We start from the raw sequence: 19,682 nt of genomic DNA on the forward strand, positions 1-19,682 counted from the left end.
ATTATTGGTTGCTAGGCAGCGGAACTGGAGAGGTCAATCAGACTGGTAACTTCGGCAGTCAGAAAGCACAGCTGTGACCATTCAGTGATCAGATATCGATAACATATGATCACAGTGCCTTCTGCGATTGCCCTCCCCTCCCCTATGAAAGATGTCATGCTTTCAAATGCATCAAAATTCCATATGTTTATTTTAATTTCATGAAAAAAAAATTTTTACAGTCCTTTTGTACGAATCGAAGGCACGTGCCTGTCTGCACTTTGGATAACTTTCTCGACCTGAATTGCCAGTACGGCGAGTCTGACTCGCTGATAAGTAAGCCAGTGGTCTGTGGCAGAATAAACATACCATCAGTCTTTTGTATCTCAGGGAAATGAGAACCCAAAGAGGCTAGACTGAGGCACTCAGGTGGATAGAATCTTCAGAGATGTGCTTATATTTTCCAATGCCACTTTTTGAATTCACATTACCGTATGAAGGGTGTTGAGTGCTAACCAAGGTTTTGGTGTTCAAGTTCGTACTGGTCCTAAGCCCATTGCCGTGTGTAATACCTGGAAGCAAACTGAACAGGATGTGTTTAATTCTTTCATTCTGTCAGTCCTCAGTTGTAATAAAGCCCCCCCTCCCCCCCCCAATGCTGCTAATCTGCTTCCAACACTGAAGTGTAATATGTAGGAAAGAAGTCATTTAGCTTCAGTCCAATACCCAGGTATTTTACGCATTTGGATTTTTAAAGTAATAATATCGAAGATTTTCATTAAAATAAATGTCTGTTAAGTCACTGTCTATCGCTGAATTAGGTAACACAATGGTGATGGAGCCTATTATTATATTCATTTATATTATTATTATTATTATAATTTATGATTAAAGAACTGGGTGTCTGTGGCGACATTCCCGGGAAATAATCAGAAGCAGCGCATAGTTAGTGACGCGTTTTCCATCACCCATCAGTGGTTGGTCCGCCAGAAAGGGTAGGTGGAGCTAACGCAACGGGCTCACTCTTCAACTTACTTGTGTGTGAGCGGTGCACTGTTTTTTCCGGTGTCTGCTAGCCTTACAATAGCAGAGAAGGGGGGGCGGGGGGTTATGGAACCCTAATAAGTTTTTGTGTAACATGAGAGGTCATATTATTTGTTGATGTAGATTTCCTATTACATTTGATGACAATGTAACGTTACTAAATTGCATAGCTATTTGCACAGCTGACGCTAGCTACCGGACCATGTCGAGAAAGGCAACATTAGTTTCGACAACGTTGCGCACAGTATCCATCTCTCATATCAGGTAACGTTGCATTAGCTAGCTAGCTAATGTAATTAACACAATCTAATGTCAGCTAACAATTAGAAAAAAAACGCTAGCTAACGCTACCGACCGGTACCGACCTCGCAAACCGTCTCTCGAATGCAATGCTACCTTGTTGCAAAGTAGCAATGTAGCTAACTAAAAAGTCAGTTCAGATCAATGATTCGCAACAAGACTGGATGAAACTTGCAAAATTCCAAGACGTCTGATTGTAAATGTTCTAAAACTGCACTTGGCGATTTGTCAAGGTGGGTCTTTTGAGTCCCCAGGCAACGGCTTCAGACACTCTGCAACGAACGAGTTCACACCGCTGCAATTTTCTCTGCAACATTCTAAAACCGTTTCGTCTCATTGCGAATCATTGATCTGAACTGGCCACGTTACCGTTGTTTACATTGCTATCAAGTTCATCAATATATTGATCAGAATAAAGCCGTAAAGAGTATAGGTGGAGCAGAGCCGGGTCTGATTTCTGTGTAAAGATGTCAAGCCGGAGAAAACTAAATAAAAGAATACAGCAGTATGGATTAGTGTTGTTATTATTTTATTACGCTTCCTCATATATTCCTTCAGCCTGATGCCCTTTTTTGGTGAAATCTCCTTTGTTTTATTCTTTTTGTTCTGATTGCTAATTTAACACCCAGCTCAGCTTTATTCTTGAACAGTTTAGCTAGCAAAACCAGAAACACCAGGGGTAACATTTTGCAAGGCAGTTGTTTCAAAAATATTACACAACAGTCATTCATGAAAAAGACTGTTTATTGTGCACGAGATACATAATTGCACGAGCCACAGAGAATCCGCAATTCTCTCTGCAGTGTAAGATGTTCATACGGCAAGGTGGATAAGAACGTTGGAAATCGTCATCACTAATTCTACCCTAGTCTGCTACAGCATTTTAACGCTCGCAGTGTAAAGACAGTTTGTTAGCTAATGTTAGACAATGAATGAGTATGTACAAAGGTTACTTTATAACAACCATTTTATTCGTAAATAATAAGTGTTATAGTTGGCGTGGCCCAGGTGCCAACTGACCGACGTCACACAGGCGGTTGGATCCGGTTGGATCTCTGGGAAGGGAAAACACACCTGCAATTACCGCTTCTCGCCATTGGTACCGCCATAGAGAACGAAACGGAAATCTTTGAGATTGTAACTTTAAATCAGGGTCTTGTTCATACTTGTTTTTGTGTGCAGATTTTCCTGAAAGTTGTTCAACTCAAAACAGCGCCACGTCACTGTTTTATTACTGTCTTTAAATATGGACCCAATACTCAGTATGGTAATGAGTATTCAGACAAATATATTTGAGATATGCTTTTCTTTTTCTGATATTCAGCAGAATCAAGAATCAGCAGAACACTTCACAGAAAAGTAGAAGCATAATGGTTTTTTTTTGGTGGCGGTTTAATGTTTTGCTTTTTTTTTCTTAAAAAAAAAACTAATTTTCTGATGCTTTGATAAAATTAATTTTTACTTTTCATAGTCTGAGGATACTGAGTTTTTGATCTCAGCTAAGCAGTGTAATGGAGATTCATACAGAAAATAAAAAATTAAGTTGCTATTCTACCATAAATCACAGACCACTCAAACATAATAACTTGTACACAATCAAAATGATGACTGTACAATTATTTTCTTCTTTGCAACTTAGAAATATTACCTTTATGATTACTGACATCTTAGTGCCTGATTTACTGAGGCCTGTAGCAAACCTTGTAGCACTTGCACAACCAATAACATGACCGCTGATTGGTTTGATATTTGTTTTGCACCAATCATTGGTTGCGTTGTTAGTTTGGCACGTGCTAAAAAGGTTTTACGCATCATGCTAAAAGTCTTAGTAAATCAGGCGCTTGGTGGTTACTGTAGGCACCTCACGATGGATGAGTAGAATGTGTGAAAAGCGTAGGGTGACGGGTTAGCGGGAAGGGCCGTTGTCTCAGACACAGCAAACACCTGTTTGCTGACTTCCTATTGTGTGGATGTGCACTCAGCTGACTGAACTTAAACATCCCCAAAACAAAATGAAAAAAGAAGCAAAAAAAACGTGTTTTGCTTGGATAGGCTGTCAAGTCCAGCCCTGCTGTATTTAGCTTGGAGAGCCACGCAGTGACTGCCAAAATAGGCGCCAAAGGATATCATTGAGTGCCTCTGTTGGATAAGAGAGCCTGGTTTGTTATGTTTTTGTGGATTTTTTTCCCTCTCTGACACTTAACAATATAAAATTCCCCATGTAGTCTAACATATCACTTAACATGTTAATCCAGCGGCAGAAAGGATACTTAAGCAGGATTGCCTGCTTCCATTTCCCAGTGCTAAGTGCGTAAAGCCCTGGGAATTTCAACATACTGTGAATCTATGAGTCCAGTTGCTAGAGCAAAGCAAGCCTGTTTGTATGCATTGGTTGTGTACAAATGCCCTTGCACAGTGTATACTGAGAGAAGAAGTGCGGCTGACCTATGCGAGATTATAAACCATTACAAGTGTTGTGTAAGAGAATAGGTAAAATGTGAAACATGAAATGCTTTATTTTATGTAATTAAAGCCATTGCAAATATCAAAGGTATAGGCTAGACATTACAATGCCTACAGGTCCCCAAACCATCTTCCCGGCAGTGTTACAGTATGATCCAGAATGTGATTCTTATCTTTATTAAGCTTCTTTTCCAGACCCATCATACCAATGCACTATTCAAATTATACGCATTCATTAATTGCTCAAAAGCGTTTTGTTGCTACTTTTACTGCATGTAATGTAACTGGTTGAAAACAGATATTCCTATGAAGTAATATGTGTGATAGTATCCATTTTTAGTACAATGGATACTGGCTTCCTTGGTAGATAGCCACGTTATAATGGATTATGGGAAGCATTTTATCTCTCTCTATTTCTCTCTCTCTTTCTATCTTACATTCTCTCTGTTTTTCCCATGCTCTCTGTCTCTCTCTTTCCGTCTTTCTCTCTCTCTCATCTCTCATTTGTATGTTCTCTGAGGTGAAAGCCCAGTCTATCAGGGCTCTCAGCCTTGATTTCATCTTACTGTTCATCAAAGCAGAAAAACAGCTCTGAGAGTAAAATGAAATGAAAAGTACAAAGAGAAAGAAAAAGAGAGAGAGGAGGAGAGAGTACAAGTGAGAGAGAGAGAGCACAAAAGAAAGAGAGAAGGAGAGAGAGTGCTCAAAATGAGAGAGAGAGAGAGAGAGATATTAATTAATTATGTCCCTTTTACTGGTTTTGAGTTTAGGGAGTATGTAACACATAGGATTTAAGTTGACCTTCAACTTACTGTGTTGCATATACAATATGTGTTTTAATTGGCTGGAGTCTTTCCACCAATGGTGTTCTTGCTGAAGTTTCTAAAAAAATAAATGCTATTTGAAGTGGTGTTATTTATATTGCTATTGATTCTAGAATAAATTTGTCACACAAGTGGGTGAATCACATGTAAATATCCTCTAATAAAATGCTGTTCAGCATATTCAGTAATAGTTATGGGCTAAAGCGTACTCTTGTAAAAATTTCACATTTATTAGTTATTTGAAATTTTACATGATGTACGTAGGCTTTAAAAGCTTTAAAATCCGCTAGCAGTTACAAAACTGAAACCATTCAGAATTCTTATGTATTTGTCATTTACAGATTAGAACTGTGCTCTCCACTTTTTTAGCATATACTGTGTGATGGCTCATTAATGTAATTATTTTTGTTGTGCGCAGTTAACTCACACACACAGTACGCGTTTAGCCTTCTAACTCTTTTCCCTTGTGGTGTATTGGGCAGCAGTGCAGTGTAATGGGTAACGAGCTGGTCTTGTAACCTAAAGGTCACAACCTGCATTGCTTCAGCATATGGATGTAATGTAAATGCTATGTAAACGTTGTGTAATTTGCTCTGAATAAGAGCATCTGCTGCATGCCTGTAATTAAATGTTTAGGGATTACTGTTAAAAACGGTTGCTGTTAAAAATATCTGAGGGTTAGGGTTACTTTCGGGGTTTTTATATTGTTTTATTATGGTTCATTGCACACAAAACTGTCCAGTTGGACCAGTCAAATCATACGCTGAAACTAAAATAATATCCAAAAACACAGAACACAAGCTATCCTTTTTTACTTCTACTGAGGTGCATGCTTTTCCTTGATTTTCAACAATTTAACTCTCAATGCAAATGTTGAAGCTTTTCCTTGAAAATACAGTTTGGGAATCGCATATATTAAATATCCATTCACATAAATATCTATTTTTGTGAATAACAGTAAAAAAAAACAAAGGCTTGCATTTATTTTGAAGTTGAAAGTTAATGGTAAACACAGATTTGGTCTAGGTCCATAGTAATGTAAATGCTGTTATGCTTGCCACTGAAATCTTAGTCCTACCAGCTGCTGTACTTCCTATAAACACGATGCAGGGCCAACAAACAACACAGTAATAGGACAGAGGACAAAAAGGTCAAAAAGCAATCAGAGGGTTCTCAGGTGGTGCATGCAATCAAATCATTGGTTACCAGTGCAGTGATGCACCCCGTGGTCTTGCTTTGAATTCTGACCACTCCAGTGCAAACTGTGGCCAGTAGTCCTTCAGGGCAATTCATTGGTATCATTGGAGTCACCCAGGGAGGGAAGGAAGGTTGTCCATGACAAACTTACAGCTGCGACTGATCATTGTAAACTGGGGAATATTAATACAGGGATAGAAAGTTGTAAGGAAACAACTCATGCATCGAGGCTCGAGCCACTGTGCTGTACTGCACGTCAGTGTCAAACATGCCCAACGGCAGCTATGTTGCCTACCCAACATGTCAGCAATTGCACACGTTTTCGTGAAATTCTCTTGTAAAAAAAAATGCACACGTGCACACGGCGGTGAGTCAGGAGCACGTGCAGCGTTCACGTGCGCTTGCACAAGCAACTTGTGGAATGGCAGGTTCAATATAAGACTGATCGCTGCTGATAACAGCAGAGCATCATCCCTCTTCGGCAATAAACATTTTCATTTTGTTTCTGCTGAGGCAGAAAATGATTTGGTGAATAGGTGACCTTAGACGTGGGGGCGGGGATGTGCACTTCCATATTAAGAGTCGAATCAGAGACTGTGAAAAACACATTTTGGCCAGCCTGGGATCCATTTTGGAAATATAACATCACCAGAGAGTGTTTTGTTCTTGTCTTGATGACCCAGTGATAAATACAGAAAACAAAGTCTTTTGGGGGGGAGGATTTCTCCTTCAATTGGAGGGGGGGATCAGTTACCTTTCAGCTGATAAAAATATGTGGTTAATGTCAATGTATGAATTTTGGCTGTTAATCTGTCCCTGTGCATGAGAAAGAAGATTTGTTTTATGTTGAGGTATTATTACTTTTGGATGTGAGTGCTCCACTGTGGAAATAATTAACAGCAGCACAATGTTTTCAGATGCCCACAAGTCTCAGGTTCAGTACTGTTACATTTTACGATGTGGACTGTAGCATTTATCAGTCAGCTTTGTGGGTTTGTCTGTTTTGTGTGAACTGGGCACTACAGTACTATACTGTAAGTGGTGCCCATCCAAAAGCTCTCCACAGGTTCAATTTTCCAATGCATCACGTGCGGACAATTGTAGAGTTGTTTGTATTTGGAGATGTTTTGTCATACATGCAATAAGAACGCTTTTTGTTTCGTCCTCTTCTGCTACATCCGTTTGAACCACTGAACCATGGACTTTTTGAACCATGTTAAAAATGCACATAGCTTTAATACAGAACAATGTCACGGTATGAAACTAAAGCTTGATATCTGACGGCTATACTCTCTCAGGCTAGGGCACCGTACTCGTAACCTCCCAAGGTCACCATTTCCATAGAACAAAAGATTCATTTCAGGCCATCTGCCCGTGGACAAGTGGTATCGTACCATTTGCAACCCAAATACATGTACGGCAAACAGAATAAATGAAGATGTGCTACTCTCTGAGTGGATTGATGAAGTTAATTCAGATCAGCATATGAGTGTAATCCCGGGGAGTATGCAGTATTGGATGAGCTCCAACAGGAGACATGCACTTTTGAGCACTGTCTGCTTGCTGTACAGCCTGAGAGACCTGCTGGCAGTGGCCTGTTTATTTACTGCTGGGGTTGTGCTCTTCCTCACCAAGGACATTGCAAATTGTGGCTGCAAAACAACAGAACGCTGATTAAAATCATCTTTACTTCACAGGCCTGGGCCTGTCCTAGAGGCCTATCCTGAGGAGTTGTTTTTAAGTATAATCATTTTATTGTATGGAAACACAAGGATCCACTCTCCTTTGTGTGTGTGTGTGTGTGTGTGTGCATGTGCGTGTCCATAAACAAATCAGAAAAAGAAAATGAATATTTCAGAATATATACTGGGGATAGAGATTATAAAACTGTCCCATTTAACAAGAATAGAGCGGAATTGATGTATTGGACAAGCTAATTGTTGGCGAAGCCATAATCCACATTATTAGCCATATACATACGTGTGTTGTTTTGAACAGATACTGAAACCTGCAATATTTAAAAACAGCTTAGTTATAAAAATATTTGATCAAATTTGTCAAATCTGCAAGTTAGACTGAAACAATTTCCAATTAAAAAAAATGTCATGATTGAAAAATTAAATATATCAGCATTTACATACAAAAAAGGTCAGACTAGGACGATGTATAATGCACCCCTTATGTTTGTTAGTACAGTTAGTTTTTGTTCCTTTCATTCTTGTCAGTGGAGTTGTAAATTTTATCTGAAGAAAAACACATTTTCAACGTAAAAGAATGACAAGTTATGCACACATACAATGCACTATAAGTCATTCACACTGGCTAAATCTAGGCCTGCCATTAAAAGCACTGATATCAAAATTATGCCAAGTTACAATAAACAGTAATGGCTACCTTATCTAACACTAATTAAACATGCTGTATTCCAAAGCAATGCTTCCTAAATTCTTTCAAGTAACTTAGCCCTGTGTTTTTTCATCTTACCATGTGAAGAGAATGTGGTCATTCAAAGCATGTGTCATATCGAAGTGTGAAATAGCAATCATTTATAGTGGGAATAATCTTACTTTCAGTGGTTTTACAGCAATGTATGTTTTTATGCCCCCGGCCTCTGTAGGAGACAGGAGGGGCATTGTGTCGAGGCCCCGTCTGTCCGTCCGTTGTCCGTCAACAATATATATGTAAAACAATGGGTGTGACAAAGGGTGTGGTGCCGTAAGTATAAGAGGCTGGCACCATCAGAAACGCAACAGTAATCCCCCCCAGTGTGTGTACTCACTGATTTGATGGCCTTCCAATGAGACTTCATTGACAAAATTATCAGGAAGCTCGTAGAATTTGAGCTCCCGAGGTCGCAACTTGTGTAATCCTCTGTCATGCTCCGTTTTGTTATTTCATCTGAGATCCACTTTTTGTGTTTATGAGGTTTATAAGGCATTTTGATATGTTTAGCTGTAGGTAGGACTCCTCTTTGCTGTTTTCTTTAGCTAGATCACTGACCTTACGTGACAATTCGAAAAGGAGAACTAGGTCACAGTTGTGACAAATAGAAACATTTGACAGTGGACAATAGCAGCACAGACAGCAATTTTTGCATAGCAGCAAAGAACAGTAGTACGAGAGAAATGGCGAGATATTATGAAATTGAATAGTTGAAACTATATATTTTCTGCAGAATGGGCATTTAGGTGAAGTTTGACATGATCACAGACTATAGTGCAAACAAAATATAGTGACCATGAGCGAGATGAGTTTCCTTATTGAACGGTGTATATAACAGACGGACGGTATTACTAATTACTTGTTTATATAGTTGAGAAATTGCGTACGAGAACTGCATTTGTACTTTTTTCACGTTCACTACCAGTAGTTATAATCATGAATGAGCCATGTTTTTAAATGGAATTTTTTAATGAGGTGTTGCATAGTACATAGTGCATATGTACATAGTAATTGTTTGTATGAGGGTAGATAGAGACAGAGTGAGGTAACATGAATGTAGAAATGTGGCATTTGCTGATAAGAACGTGCTACAGTAGCCTAGTAAAGAAATATAGTTAGTAGAAACGCCACAGTGGTCAGCTGGTGTAACTTTTTAAGAAAATCAAAAATGTGCCGTCATGAAATGCATATGGCTGCCTGTCCATGACTTTTGCTAAATATATGCATTGAAGATTCAGATATTCTGATAAGTGCAAAAGCAATAGTTTAAAAGCAATAGACAATTGTAAATCAGTGGGTTTACATGATGTTTGAAAAAGTCGATTTATTGTTTTAGTCCAGCTAAAACTGGACTAAAACAATAAATCATGTAAACGTTGTCCGACTGAAATCGTACAATGTGGTTGGGGTTCGATTTACAACGGTATATATACGCTTCAGTAGGCCAAAAATTGGCTTAGGCGTTCTGCGCATGTTCCGTAATTTGCATAGCAACTATACACTTACTGTGGCCAAGCGGAATCGATAACGTTTAAGAAAATATATAACTTTAAAAGATTTAATTCAATCTTCTACTGGGACTTTTGCCGTTTATTGAGGGTGTGACAGAAAATTTCAGTGCTGCTGACTATAATCAAATGTTTTTCACATTTACCGTTCGATTGAGCAAGTACCACCATCAATAAAGGCTAACAGCACAGTACTAGTATTATTGTCACTTCTATCACCACTGTAATGAACTAAAAAAGGCGAAAAAAAAAAAGCTCCGGTTTGCCCTCCCCAGTATCATGGCAAAAAAAACATATTTCTGGACGAACTTCATGCTAACGTAACTAAAGGAGTTAAACATCCCAAAATACATGGATGGAAGAAAAACGCAGAATGGCGAACTATTCAAAAAAAGTTGCGACAAAATTGGAGGAAGCAGGATTTATAAGAAGCCTTCGTCAGACACACCTTGGTCAATAAATCGATTCTTTCCAAGTCATGTATATTGGGACAACGACAATAATCCAATTAAATCTCATCTTTGGCCAAATCAAGCTATTAATATAGATCGATTTCAACTGTGCATGTAAATGCACTGAGTGTCAGAAATGAAAGATTTGCATGTGGGCGACCCGGGATCATCCAACCTTGTGCTTTCAAGGGAATGGTATTAACTGTGCACCACTGACAAAGTAGTTAGTTGGGGTGTGAATTTTCTTGGTGAATTTTGTCTGTGGTTTTAAAGAAGGCAGGGCAGTAAGCACAACTCAGTTCTGGTTGTATTTCATATGGCCTGGCTATATTGTAGCCGGCTAGAAAACTTTCACATTGAAAGGAAATGTAGCCGGTCAACTGAACGTGTAGATGGTTTGTTATAATACAGTCTATACCTTTGGTGACATACAGGCTAGATTTGGTGCAAAAGCAATAGTTGAAAAGTAATAGACAATTATTAGTGAGCAAGTAAGCATTTATAAGAAATGAAAAATTAGTTTCAGGTGTGATTCAATCCTATAACTCTATAGCACTGTATAGACTGTGACATTGCCACTGAGCCACAAACTTACTTGTTCTATTGACTGGAAATTTCTTGGAGAAAAAGATGTAAGTCCATTTTGTGTGTTTATGTGACATTTTGTTTGGCTGGTGTAGGTAAATGATTGGCAGGTGTAGGTAAGTGTCCAGTGGGGAGACATATTGTTTGTGGGCTTGCAGCATTGTGATGATGTAATCGGGCAGGGAAAAAAAAGAAGGAAAAGAAGGAGAAAACGCAAAATCCCATAGGTTTGGGCCTTCATCGTGCGGACGTGTGAAGTCGTTTGTGAATTCTGTCAGTTGGAATGGGGTCAGAAGGTACATAAATTAATGTTTTTAAGGGCTGAGAGTCTGCGGTCATTGTGGTTATTTCTGTAGAAAGGCCTGAAAAGTGGCACACTCTCGGTGCTGTGTAGGTATGGGGCATGCCACACCGCCAAGGCATAACTTGGCGGGATGGCATACCTGCCAAGTTACATGAAAGAATAAAACGAATGAAACTGAAAGATTTAACTTGAAAAGAAGCTTACTGAAAAACGACTTGAGGAGTGTAGGCATACTAATGGCTGCTGCGAGCAGCAGCAACACAAACAGCAAATGGTATGTTTTACAAAAGACGTGTTTAGGTTTTTGAAAAATAGTGTCACTGGGATGTTTATAATGACGTTAATGGCAACGTTGATGATATTTTATTGAATTTGAATTTTTTCAACAGTGTCATGAGGGCATACTCGCCGCATTTGGTAAAAAAAAATAAAAATAGCCATGGACCAGTTCTCTCTACAAAACCAAATGTATGTGTATAGCATTCTGTTATTTCGCTTGTGCTGAGAAACGGTGCTGCCCTTAATTATACAGTACGAACAGATCCTAGCAATGAACTTAGTCTTATTTGTAATTCATAATAAGCAATTAAATGACGTGTACGACTTCACAGCAAAAGTTTTTATTTATGTCAACAAGAAAAAAAAACAAGATAAATAGGAATATTTGAATATAAAACATGCATACAATCTACAATACAATATTCTTAAGTTAAAAATATAAGAAATAAAGGCAGCCTATGGCAAGATCAACAAACAAAAAATAACAGCAAAGAAAAAAGAATAATGTTTATAATTAAATAACAATATTAAAAAAAACTAAAACTTTAATAAAGAATGAGAATAATTAAAATAAAAATGTATATTAAAAATATATAAATAATCTACGTTTATTTAACTCAACCTTAACTTTAGGCAATGTGGGGACATCAAATTTCATGGTGGTGTATTCATAGCCAAGGTTGTTTGTATTAAAAATGATTAATCTATCGGTAGTTCTTAATTTTCAGAATTAAGCCAAACACGAAAGCCATTATGAATTTTCCTGCTCTCCCCTATGTTTGCAAAAGTGATTATTATTATTTTTTTAACACAGCAGAACCAAACTGAAGCATCATGTAGAAAATAATGTGAACAACTCAATGACTCGAAAGTTTTTTTTTTGATGAGCTTACTCAAACTGAATCATTTTAATTAGTCAAACTTCCCAACACTAATTATGACATCACATTCAGAAACAGGGCATTCATTTTCATTGCCCATACTTTGCTAATATGACACCTAATATGTGTTTGCCGTGAAACATCAGGTAGTAATTTGTATGTAATTTGTTGTTTGTTTTCTCCCTCATTGCCAGACCATAATATAAATACAGAAAATCCCCCCCCTCCCCTCCTCCCCCCAAACTATGAGCCCTGTATTCTTTGTGTTGATTGTTTGAGGGGTGGCACTGTTCTGTTATCAAGTGGTGCATTTTGATGCATGCGTCGATCATTTCCATTTCTAGTCTCTGTTCTCTTCCACAGAGCAGAAATGAAGACGTTTCAGTTGGGGTGGAGGTGGGGGTGGTGTTGTGAGGGGCATGTTTAGCCAGGGGTGGGGGCGAGCACCGAGGTGACTCTTGCCGAGGTGGCGAGGTGACGGCCTCACACAGGCACAGACCCACAATGGCGAGAACGGTTCCCCTCGTAACTGTTGTGCCTGAACTGTACAGGAGCTGGCCGCGGCGGCCATATTGGATGGAGCCGAATGAGCCTTTGTTCAAATTGAAATGGAGTCCTTTCTGTCTGTCACAAAAAGATGCTGTGATTGGAGAACATTCAGGTAGCTCCCTGTGTGCTCGGCCATTCAGTCCACTGCTTTGGACAAGACAGATTTGCAAGGACTGAATGGAAGTGTTATGCAATTCTTTAAGTAAGACAGGGGGTAGGGTTTAAAACTGCAGCACTGATTCAAAACTCTCTCACAGATTAGAGCACACATAAAAGGAGAGAGGAAAGAGATCGAGAGTTGGGGGGTGAGAGAGAGCGAGCGAGGAGAGAGAAAATGGGACCGTGAGAGGTGGGAGAGTGCGAGAGGAGAGAGAGAGACAGTTAGGAGAGACACAGTGAGAGTGGGAGAGTCAGTGATGGGGTTAGGAAGGGAAGTGTGGCGCGAGAGAGGGAGTCTTCTTCTGCCCCCCTTCCTCACCTCTCCATGAACAGAGAGTTGAGAGGGCCAGTGGCACTGCTGGGGGTCTGCAGAGCAGGGCAGCGCAGTCAGTAACAGGGCACTGCAAGCTGGAGAAATAAAATGTGGGATTCTAGGGGCCAGATGGACGCCGGATTCCTTAACTTACAAGATATGAATGTAATTTGCATTTGTGCTGTTTGTTATTGTTGAAACGGCAGCAGCGCTGGAGAGCACAACAGGTCTGCATCTGTCAGCTCAGACATACAGTATATCAAATAAGATAAAACATGTCTGTAACATAACTGTGAGTTCAACTGTTAATAAAAAATAAATCCTTTATAATATTTCTCAGGCACGGTTCCATCTGCATAGAGAATTACATATAAAAGTGCCTTCCTATAGCACATAGACTATGCGTATCCATAGCTTTGAAACTATGGATATTTTCAGGTTATGTATGCTTGTGTTTGGATCTGGAATCTTGTAAAAGGATTATCACTTTATAAATGCAGCCTAACTGAAGGACCCGCACGACGTGTATGAAATGTAAGATCAGAAGACACTCGACAGCCATAGCGTGTGACATCCTATATAGAAGTTGCAAACAGTACGCTGGGCTGCGATGCGTTCTGTATGTTACATTTGCATTTAAAGTGGGTGTAGAGAGACCGTTGCTGCAGGTGTGAAGAATAAAAAGCAGCGCTTTGAACCACAGCAAATTGTGGCCTGCCAGATATCGCAGGAAGTCTTTTCGCCTCGTTCCTGGTTTACGCTGTTCTGCCGGCCCTTGTCAGGAGCCTAAAGTGGAAGAAAAAACAGCCGGTAACAAAGGCTTATTTATGGCGGCTGAGCGGGGAGCTTAAAAGCTCCAGGGTCATTGCATGTTTATCAGCCCGCTCATCTCTTTCAGCTGGACGGAAGACTCCCCGGTCCCGCGAATCTCTGCAGTATTCTCGACGGTGTCCTCATTAAGACAAAACACCGCTCCTGACCTTTCAATCGACGTACTCTCCCCTCCAATGTGGCCTAATTACGGCTTTTATCATTCCCCCTCTAAATAGCACGGGCAGATACTGCTCCAGCTCCTATCGGACGTTTCAACAGGACCGAAAGGTTGAAATATGAAAAGGCGCGGACTGAGTAAACAAGGACGGCGGAGCCAGCTCTCAAACCGAGCGACGATCTGTCGCCATTAATTATGACCGCCGGGTGACAGACTGTCTCTCAAGAGCCTGGCAGCCCTCAAATTGCTTTATTTGTCATTGCATTTGATTCGAATGGCATTACATGGTTTGGGGATTTCAAGTGAATAATAATTCCCTTTCGATTTTGCCTCTCATTTTTTTCCCCCCTCCTTTTGATTGACGACTGACCGTGGCAGTCATCGCATTGCTGACCGGCACCAGACAGAGCAGACAGAGTCATATTTTTGTCCCTGTCTTTTTTTTGTTTGAACTTGTTTTTTTTCATCCTTGGTGGCAGAATGAGAGGACACACACGACGTGTCCTCAGCCACCCGACCCCCTTGTTTAAAATCTCCCCTCCCTCAGATTCTGATTCACTACCACACCGCAGAGATCCGCGGTTTGATTCTCGGGCTTTTTCCGGCTCTGAATCGCTTTGTCAGCATTTTGCTTTACTGAACACATAAGGAGCTTCTACTGAAGTTATGAGGATATTAGGGCACCGCACCTAACTCGGAACAAGGGAGCCGTGCCATTACTGTGGTCTCCTGTTTCCATTAGAGCCGTGCACTGCTGACATGGGCTCACCCCGTCATTAGGCTGGGAATTGTACCAGTGGGGTTCTGACAAAAATACTGAATTCTGAACGGAAGGGACCGAACGCATTAGCTTGAGAAAAATATGAATTATTTTGCTGTGTTTGTGCAAAACTCGAGTGCTTTATTTGTGAGTGATTTGGATGTAGGTAGCATTACCTTCACCTGGCATTCTCCTGAAATGAAAGCCCTGCATATTGTACTGTACTTCCCTGTTGTGAATGCATTATGCACATGCACGGGGTTTCGATCAATAATTTGTAGGCTGAAGTTGAGAGTGTTAATTAAAGTGCAGTGTTTTATTGTTGCAGTATAATGAGCATTTTGAGCCATTTGTACATTTGAACAATATTATTGTCTGGATTTTTGAAAAGCATTGCTGGGTCAATATGTTTTTAAATTTTTGTTGCCATCAAGGGAGTATTTGAGGGAAACTTTGTTTTAGTTACCCAGAGATACATACATTGTGTCAAATTTACTTTTCCTACATTTTAATGGCTTTTGAAAAGCTGTTTGATGAAAGGCTTCAGCACACAAAATATTTATGCAATTTTATTTATATTATGTGGTAATTTTAATGTTGCTAAACAAGGAATAGATACTGTTGTATTTTTTTTAATTTACCTGCTTTAAATAACCTGCTTCCAATAATTATTTCATACGTGTGTATTTTAATCAGAGATCCCGTGCTGCATGGTCTGTGCATTGTTCTTAATAATGCAGAACAAATAATTAATTCAATAAACTTTTTTCATCTTTGTCTTTGCATAGGAAAGGTCGCTGATTTTGTCATAAAATGACAAAACAAAAACCTCTTTTTTCAAGCCTCGGTTTTGTTCAAAGAATTGAGAAGCGCCTGAATCCTCATCATTTAACTCCTGCATTGTGTCTTCATACCCAACCTCAATACAGCACTGTTGGAAATGACAGCATTCTATATAACGTTGCCTTACACACTGAAACGAACAAAAAAGGTAATATTAATAATCAAACTCGCACTTGTACGTTCCTAGTACTGCAGTTTGTGCGGTCTGCTCCCAGTTCCGGACCAGCGTGGCAGATGGAGATGTGTCTGATGCGTGAGCTCACACAGGGGAGGGACACGTCGCTTTTGTGCTGGTTGAGTCAGCTGACTTGAGGTCCCCTCCACCAGCCCTGAGCTGTGACAGACCTGAGATCAGTCTTGACAGAGCCATTAAGTTGTCTCCATTGTTATTGAGATCACAGACGAGACAGGGCCTGATCCTTTCAGGTTAAAATAACCACTGAGAGGAGCCTCCACCAAATTATTCCTCTGAAGCGACGTGCTTAATTATATGGAATACTGCATAAATTGTCAAGTGCAAATAATTATTCTGATAAATTAAAATACTAATTAAATAGGCTATTGCAGAATTTTGAGAACATTGTAGGGTTCGGCTTTTTCGGGTAATTTGCATATCCTTTATCTGGGGAATATGATTTAAAGGACTCCGCACTTCCACTCCGACGCATTCACATGCAAACAAACACAATGTAATTACGCTCATTTTTTAAAATTTTATTTTCCATTGTGTAAATTATTAGAACCCCTGTGATTTGATCTCGCAATACAAACTATTCTCTTCAGGTGGTGTTTGCTTAGCTAAATCTGGACAAAAAGTATATTTTAATAAGTATCCTTGTATTCAATTTGGGATATTCAACACTTTTTTTGTACATGGAATTATATGCTAATGATTTCATGTGGAAGTTTGATAAAGGGGGTGTCAACCACAGTAGTGGATTTATATTTATTTACATTATATAAACCAGGCACACAATCAGAGCTGTGTAACACACATTTTGCACTTTCATGTATTTATTTTATTTTTTTTTGGAACTTTATTTACATATTTGTTTATTTCTCGGTTTTTATGTTTGTTCCATGTGTTGCAAAAGTTCATTTTGACATGTCTGTTAGTATTCAAACTGAATAATGAGGCAGGGCCATTCACAGTCTATGGTAGCACAGTTTTTTTGATTAAGAGATAAATAATTGAGACACTGGAACTAGAAAATAATCCCTTTAGCCTTTCATGCTTTCAGATGACAAGCTGCTACAATCTAACCCTCGAGTCAACAGGACAGATTTTATATGTTGTATTCAGTCTTGTAGTCCTCCATTTTGAGTGCCTTGATAATGTAGCTGTATTAAGCCAGTGGGAAGAAGCAAATGAATGGAATTTGAAAGACCGGGAAATCTTTTTGTTTTGAGAAATCACTTGATTTTATCCTCATAAATAAATGAATGGATTGATGTTATTGTTTGTATTTCACTAATAGTCTACAGGTAAGACCTCCGGGGTGTATGCCATGCATGCATTTCCCTTGAACTGTTAGCGCTGGTTACAATTGAATGCTTTACAAATCTATTGTAAACCAAACTTATTTGTGCTCTGTCTATGTTCTCATGCAGTAGGTTTTACTCCAAGGAAAAATGTTTTTGGGAAACAGGAACAGCAAAAGCAGCCTTTATGTACATGAACTTTCAGTGCCCTGTACTAATGACTCTACTGTGGGTGGCAATATTCATGCTCTGAATGCAGCCATAACTCTGAATAATATATTTCTTTACATTTTTACATTAAAAGTATTTTTAAAGCTTTGAGTCCAAACTAGAGTAAAAGTGATTTACATTTCAGTGTATGTTTCATTTACCAAATACTAAATTAATCACCAAACAGAATAACCAAAGAGAAGCATATCCTACTAGTTCAGATGTGCTAAGTTAAGGCCAGTCCTCAAAGCTGAGAGATTGCGTGGTGTCCTCGTTGCCTCTGTTCTAACGGGGGCTGAAGTGCAGGAGCCGCGGAGCTGTCTGACCTTGCGTCTCCTTCCTCTCACAGCTCAGAGCAAAGGGCCGCTGGAGGAGGAGACGGGCCTGCAGATCCTCCAGGTCGGAGTGAGTGATGTAAGTGGAAGAAACTCCTCTTTTTTTTTGTTTAAGGGTTTGAGTGGAAGTGCTTTTTATTCAAAGGTAGCATCCTGCATGTTGTCATTCTTCGCTGTGAAAAAAAATAATAATGTGCAGGTTAAGTCATACATTTGGATTTAACAGTTTCAGTCATCAGTGTGTTATGTAATGTGTGGTGTTCTCTGAAAGTGTTTGTGTAGGAATCAGAATTGAGCAGTGACCATCTTAGGGTGTTAAAACTAGTTTAGACTGAGGTTCACAATATTTGAATGACACGTTTCACGTTAATAGGTTGGCTAGCTGTTTTGGTGTTTTTGTTTTAATGTAAAACCTTTTATGAAAATCCATATTTTCAGTATAGTATAGCTACATTTTCTTGCAGGTAATAAAGAAATAACCCAGACACGGTGGATTACTGCAAACCTTTTAATAAATGACACTACAGGTTGAAATACCCCACTGGATGCATCGGTACTTATCTTTTGAATACTTCTGAGTCTAAATGGGGAAAAGAAGTCTGTGGCTCTTTGCATTAATGCCAGCAAACAACATCCCACTGCCATCAGATTGATGATAACATCATCTCACTTTTTTCCCCCACGCAAAATGTATTCACACCAGCAGAGAACATTAGGATTGCATGCCATTTTTTTTCTTAAATAGACTGTGGAGACTGTGCTGTCTGTTATTGATTCAATAGACAGTCTGCTTCAATGACCGCGTGCCAAATGTAAGCTGTCAATCAAAGTGGCAATCCGAGGGAGCTAGGGCTCCACGGAAACAACCGGGATTCAGCTGAGAGGACTCAAGTAACTCAGGTCCATTGGCTTGTGAGTGTCATTAATAGACCGATCCTCTGGTGTCACCCAGTGTGCTGTCACTGTGAATTTTTAAATATCAAGCAGTGCCGTTTTGCCACTCTATCACAGTATCAGAGAACTGTGACTCATGTCCTGTGCTACTAGCCTAGCGCATACCTGTTGGGGATTGTGCAGCGTTTAAATAAGCGAAGGATCGGGATGGACAATTAAAAAACGTATTTCACATGCATGTATTTGAAATGTGTATTTGCATTTGCATTACAAGGCTTGTAATGCAGATTGCTGGCCTCACTCTTATACACATCTGCGCTACTTCCACCATTTTGATTGTAGTTTATCAGTGCATTTATTTTGGAGTCCTTTTTGCATTTTTGCCTATCCCAACTGACTGTTGACAATGTGTTTGTGCGTCTTTAAAAATTACATATAGACTGCAAAGCAGCTCATTGGTAAAGATGCAGGCTTGTGAGTGCTGTGGACTACGTGTCACCAATCTGTGCCAGGGCTATTAAAGGGGCTATAAACCTTCACACCAGGCTTGGGTTCCACAGGCCAGACAGGGAGGGGTGTGCACCCACTCCTAGCTAATCACCAGGTGTGTACTGGTAGCCAGCTGTAGTCAGTGAGAGAAGGGCCAGTTTGTTGTGTGGCTCGTAATGTGGGAAAGAGTCACTGGCTCACATGTGAGTGTGCTGATGGGACTTCAATCGCAGTTCCCCTGTATAGATGCAGGGTGCATAGCTCTTGCACAAGTGCGCAGCACATAAGCACATTCAAAATGGGAAGATAGAGTTTTTTTGTTAGGAATGGAGACCATTAAAGTGAGAGCTAGCGGGGATGATCTTTGCCGTGGTCTTTGCTGTGTATTATGCATTGCGT

General features: G+C 39.7%; 1 protein-coding gene across 2 annotated transcripts in view; it reads left to right on the forward strand.

Annotated features, from left to right (window-relative positions):
* Positions 1 to 19,682, forward strand: part of ptprn2 (protein tyrosine phosphatase receptor type N2) — a 218,206-nt gene that overhangs the window by 112,986 nt on the left and 85,538 nt on the right. For both annotated transcript variants that reach the window (XM_064332770.1, XM_064332769.1), the window contains one exon: positions 17,915 to 17,979. In XM_064332770.1, coding sequence (XP_064188840.1) covers positions 17,915 to 17,979 — 65 coding nt within the window. The remainder of the gene's footprint in view (positions 1 to 17,914; positions 17,980 to 19,682) is intronic.

This window comes from Anguilla rostrata, chromosome 4, assembly GCF_018555375.3.
Source record: "Anguilla rostrata isolate EN2019 chromosome 4, ASM1855537v3, whole genome shotgun sequence".
Lineage (NCBI taxonomy): Eukaryota > Metazoa > Chordata > Actinopteri > Anguilliformes > Anguillidae > Anguilla > Anguilla rostrata.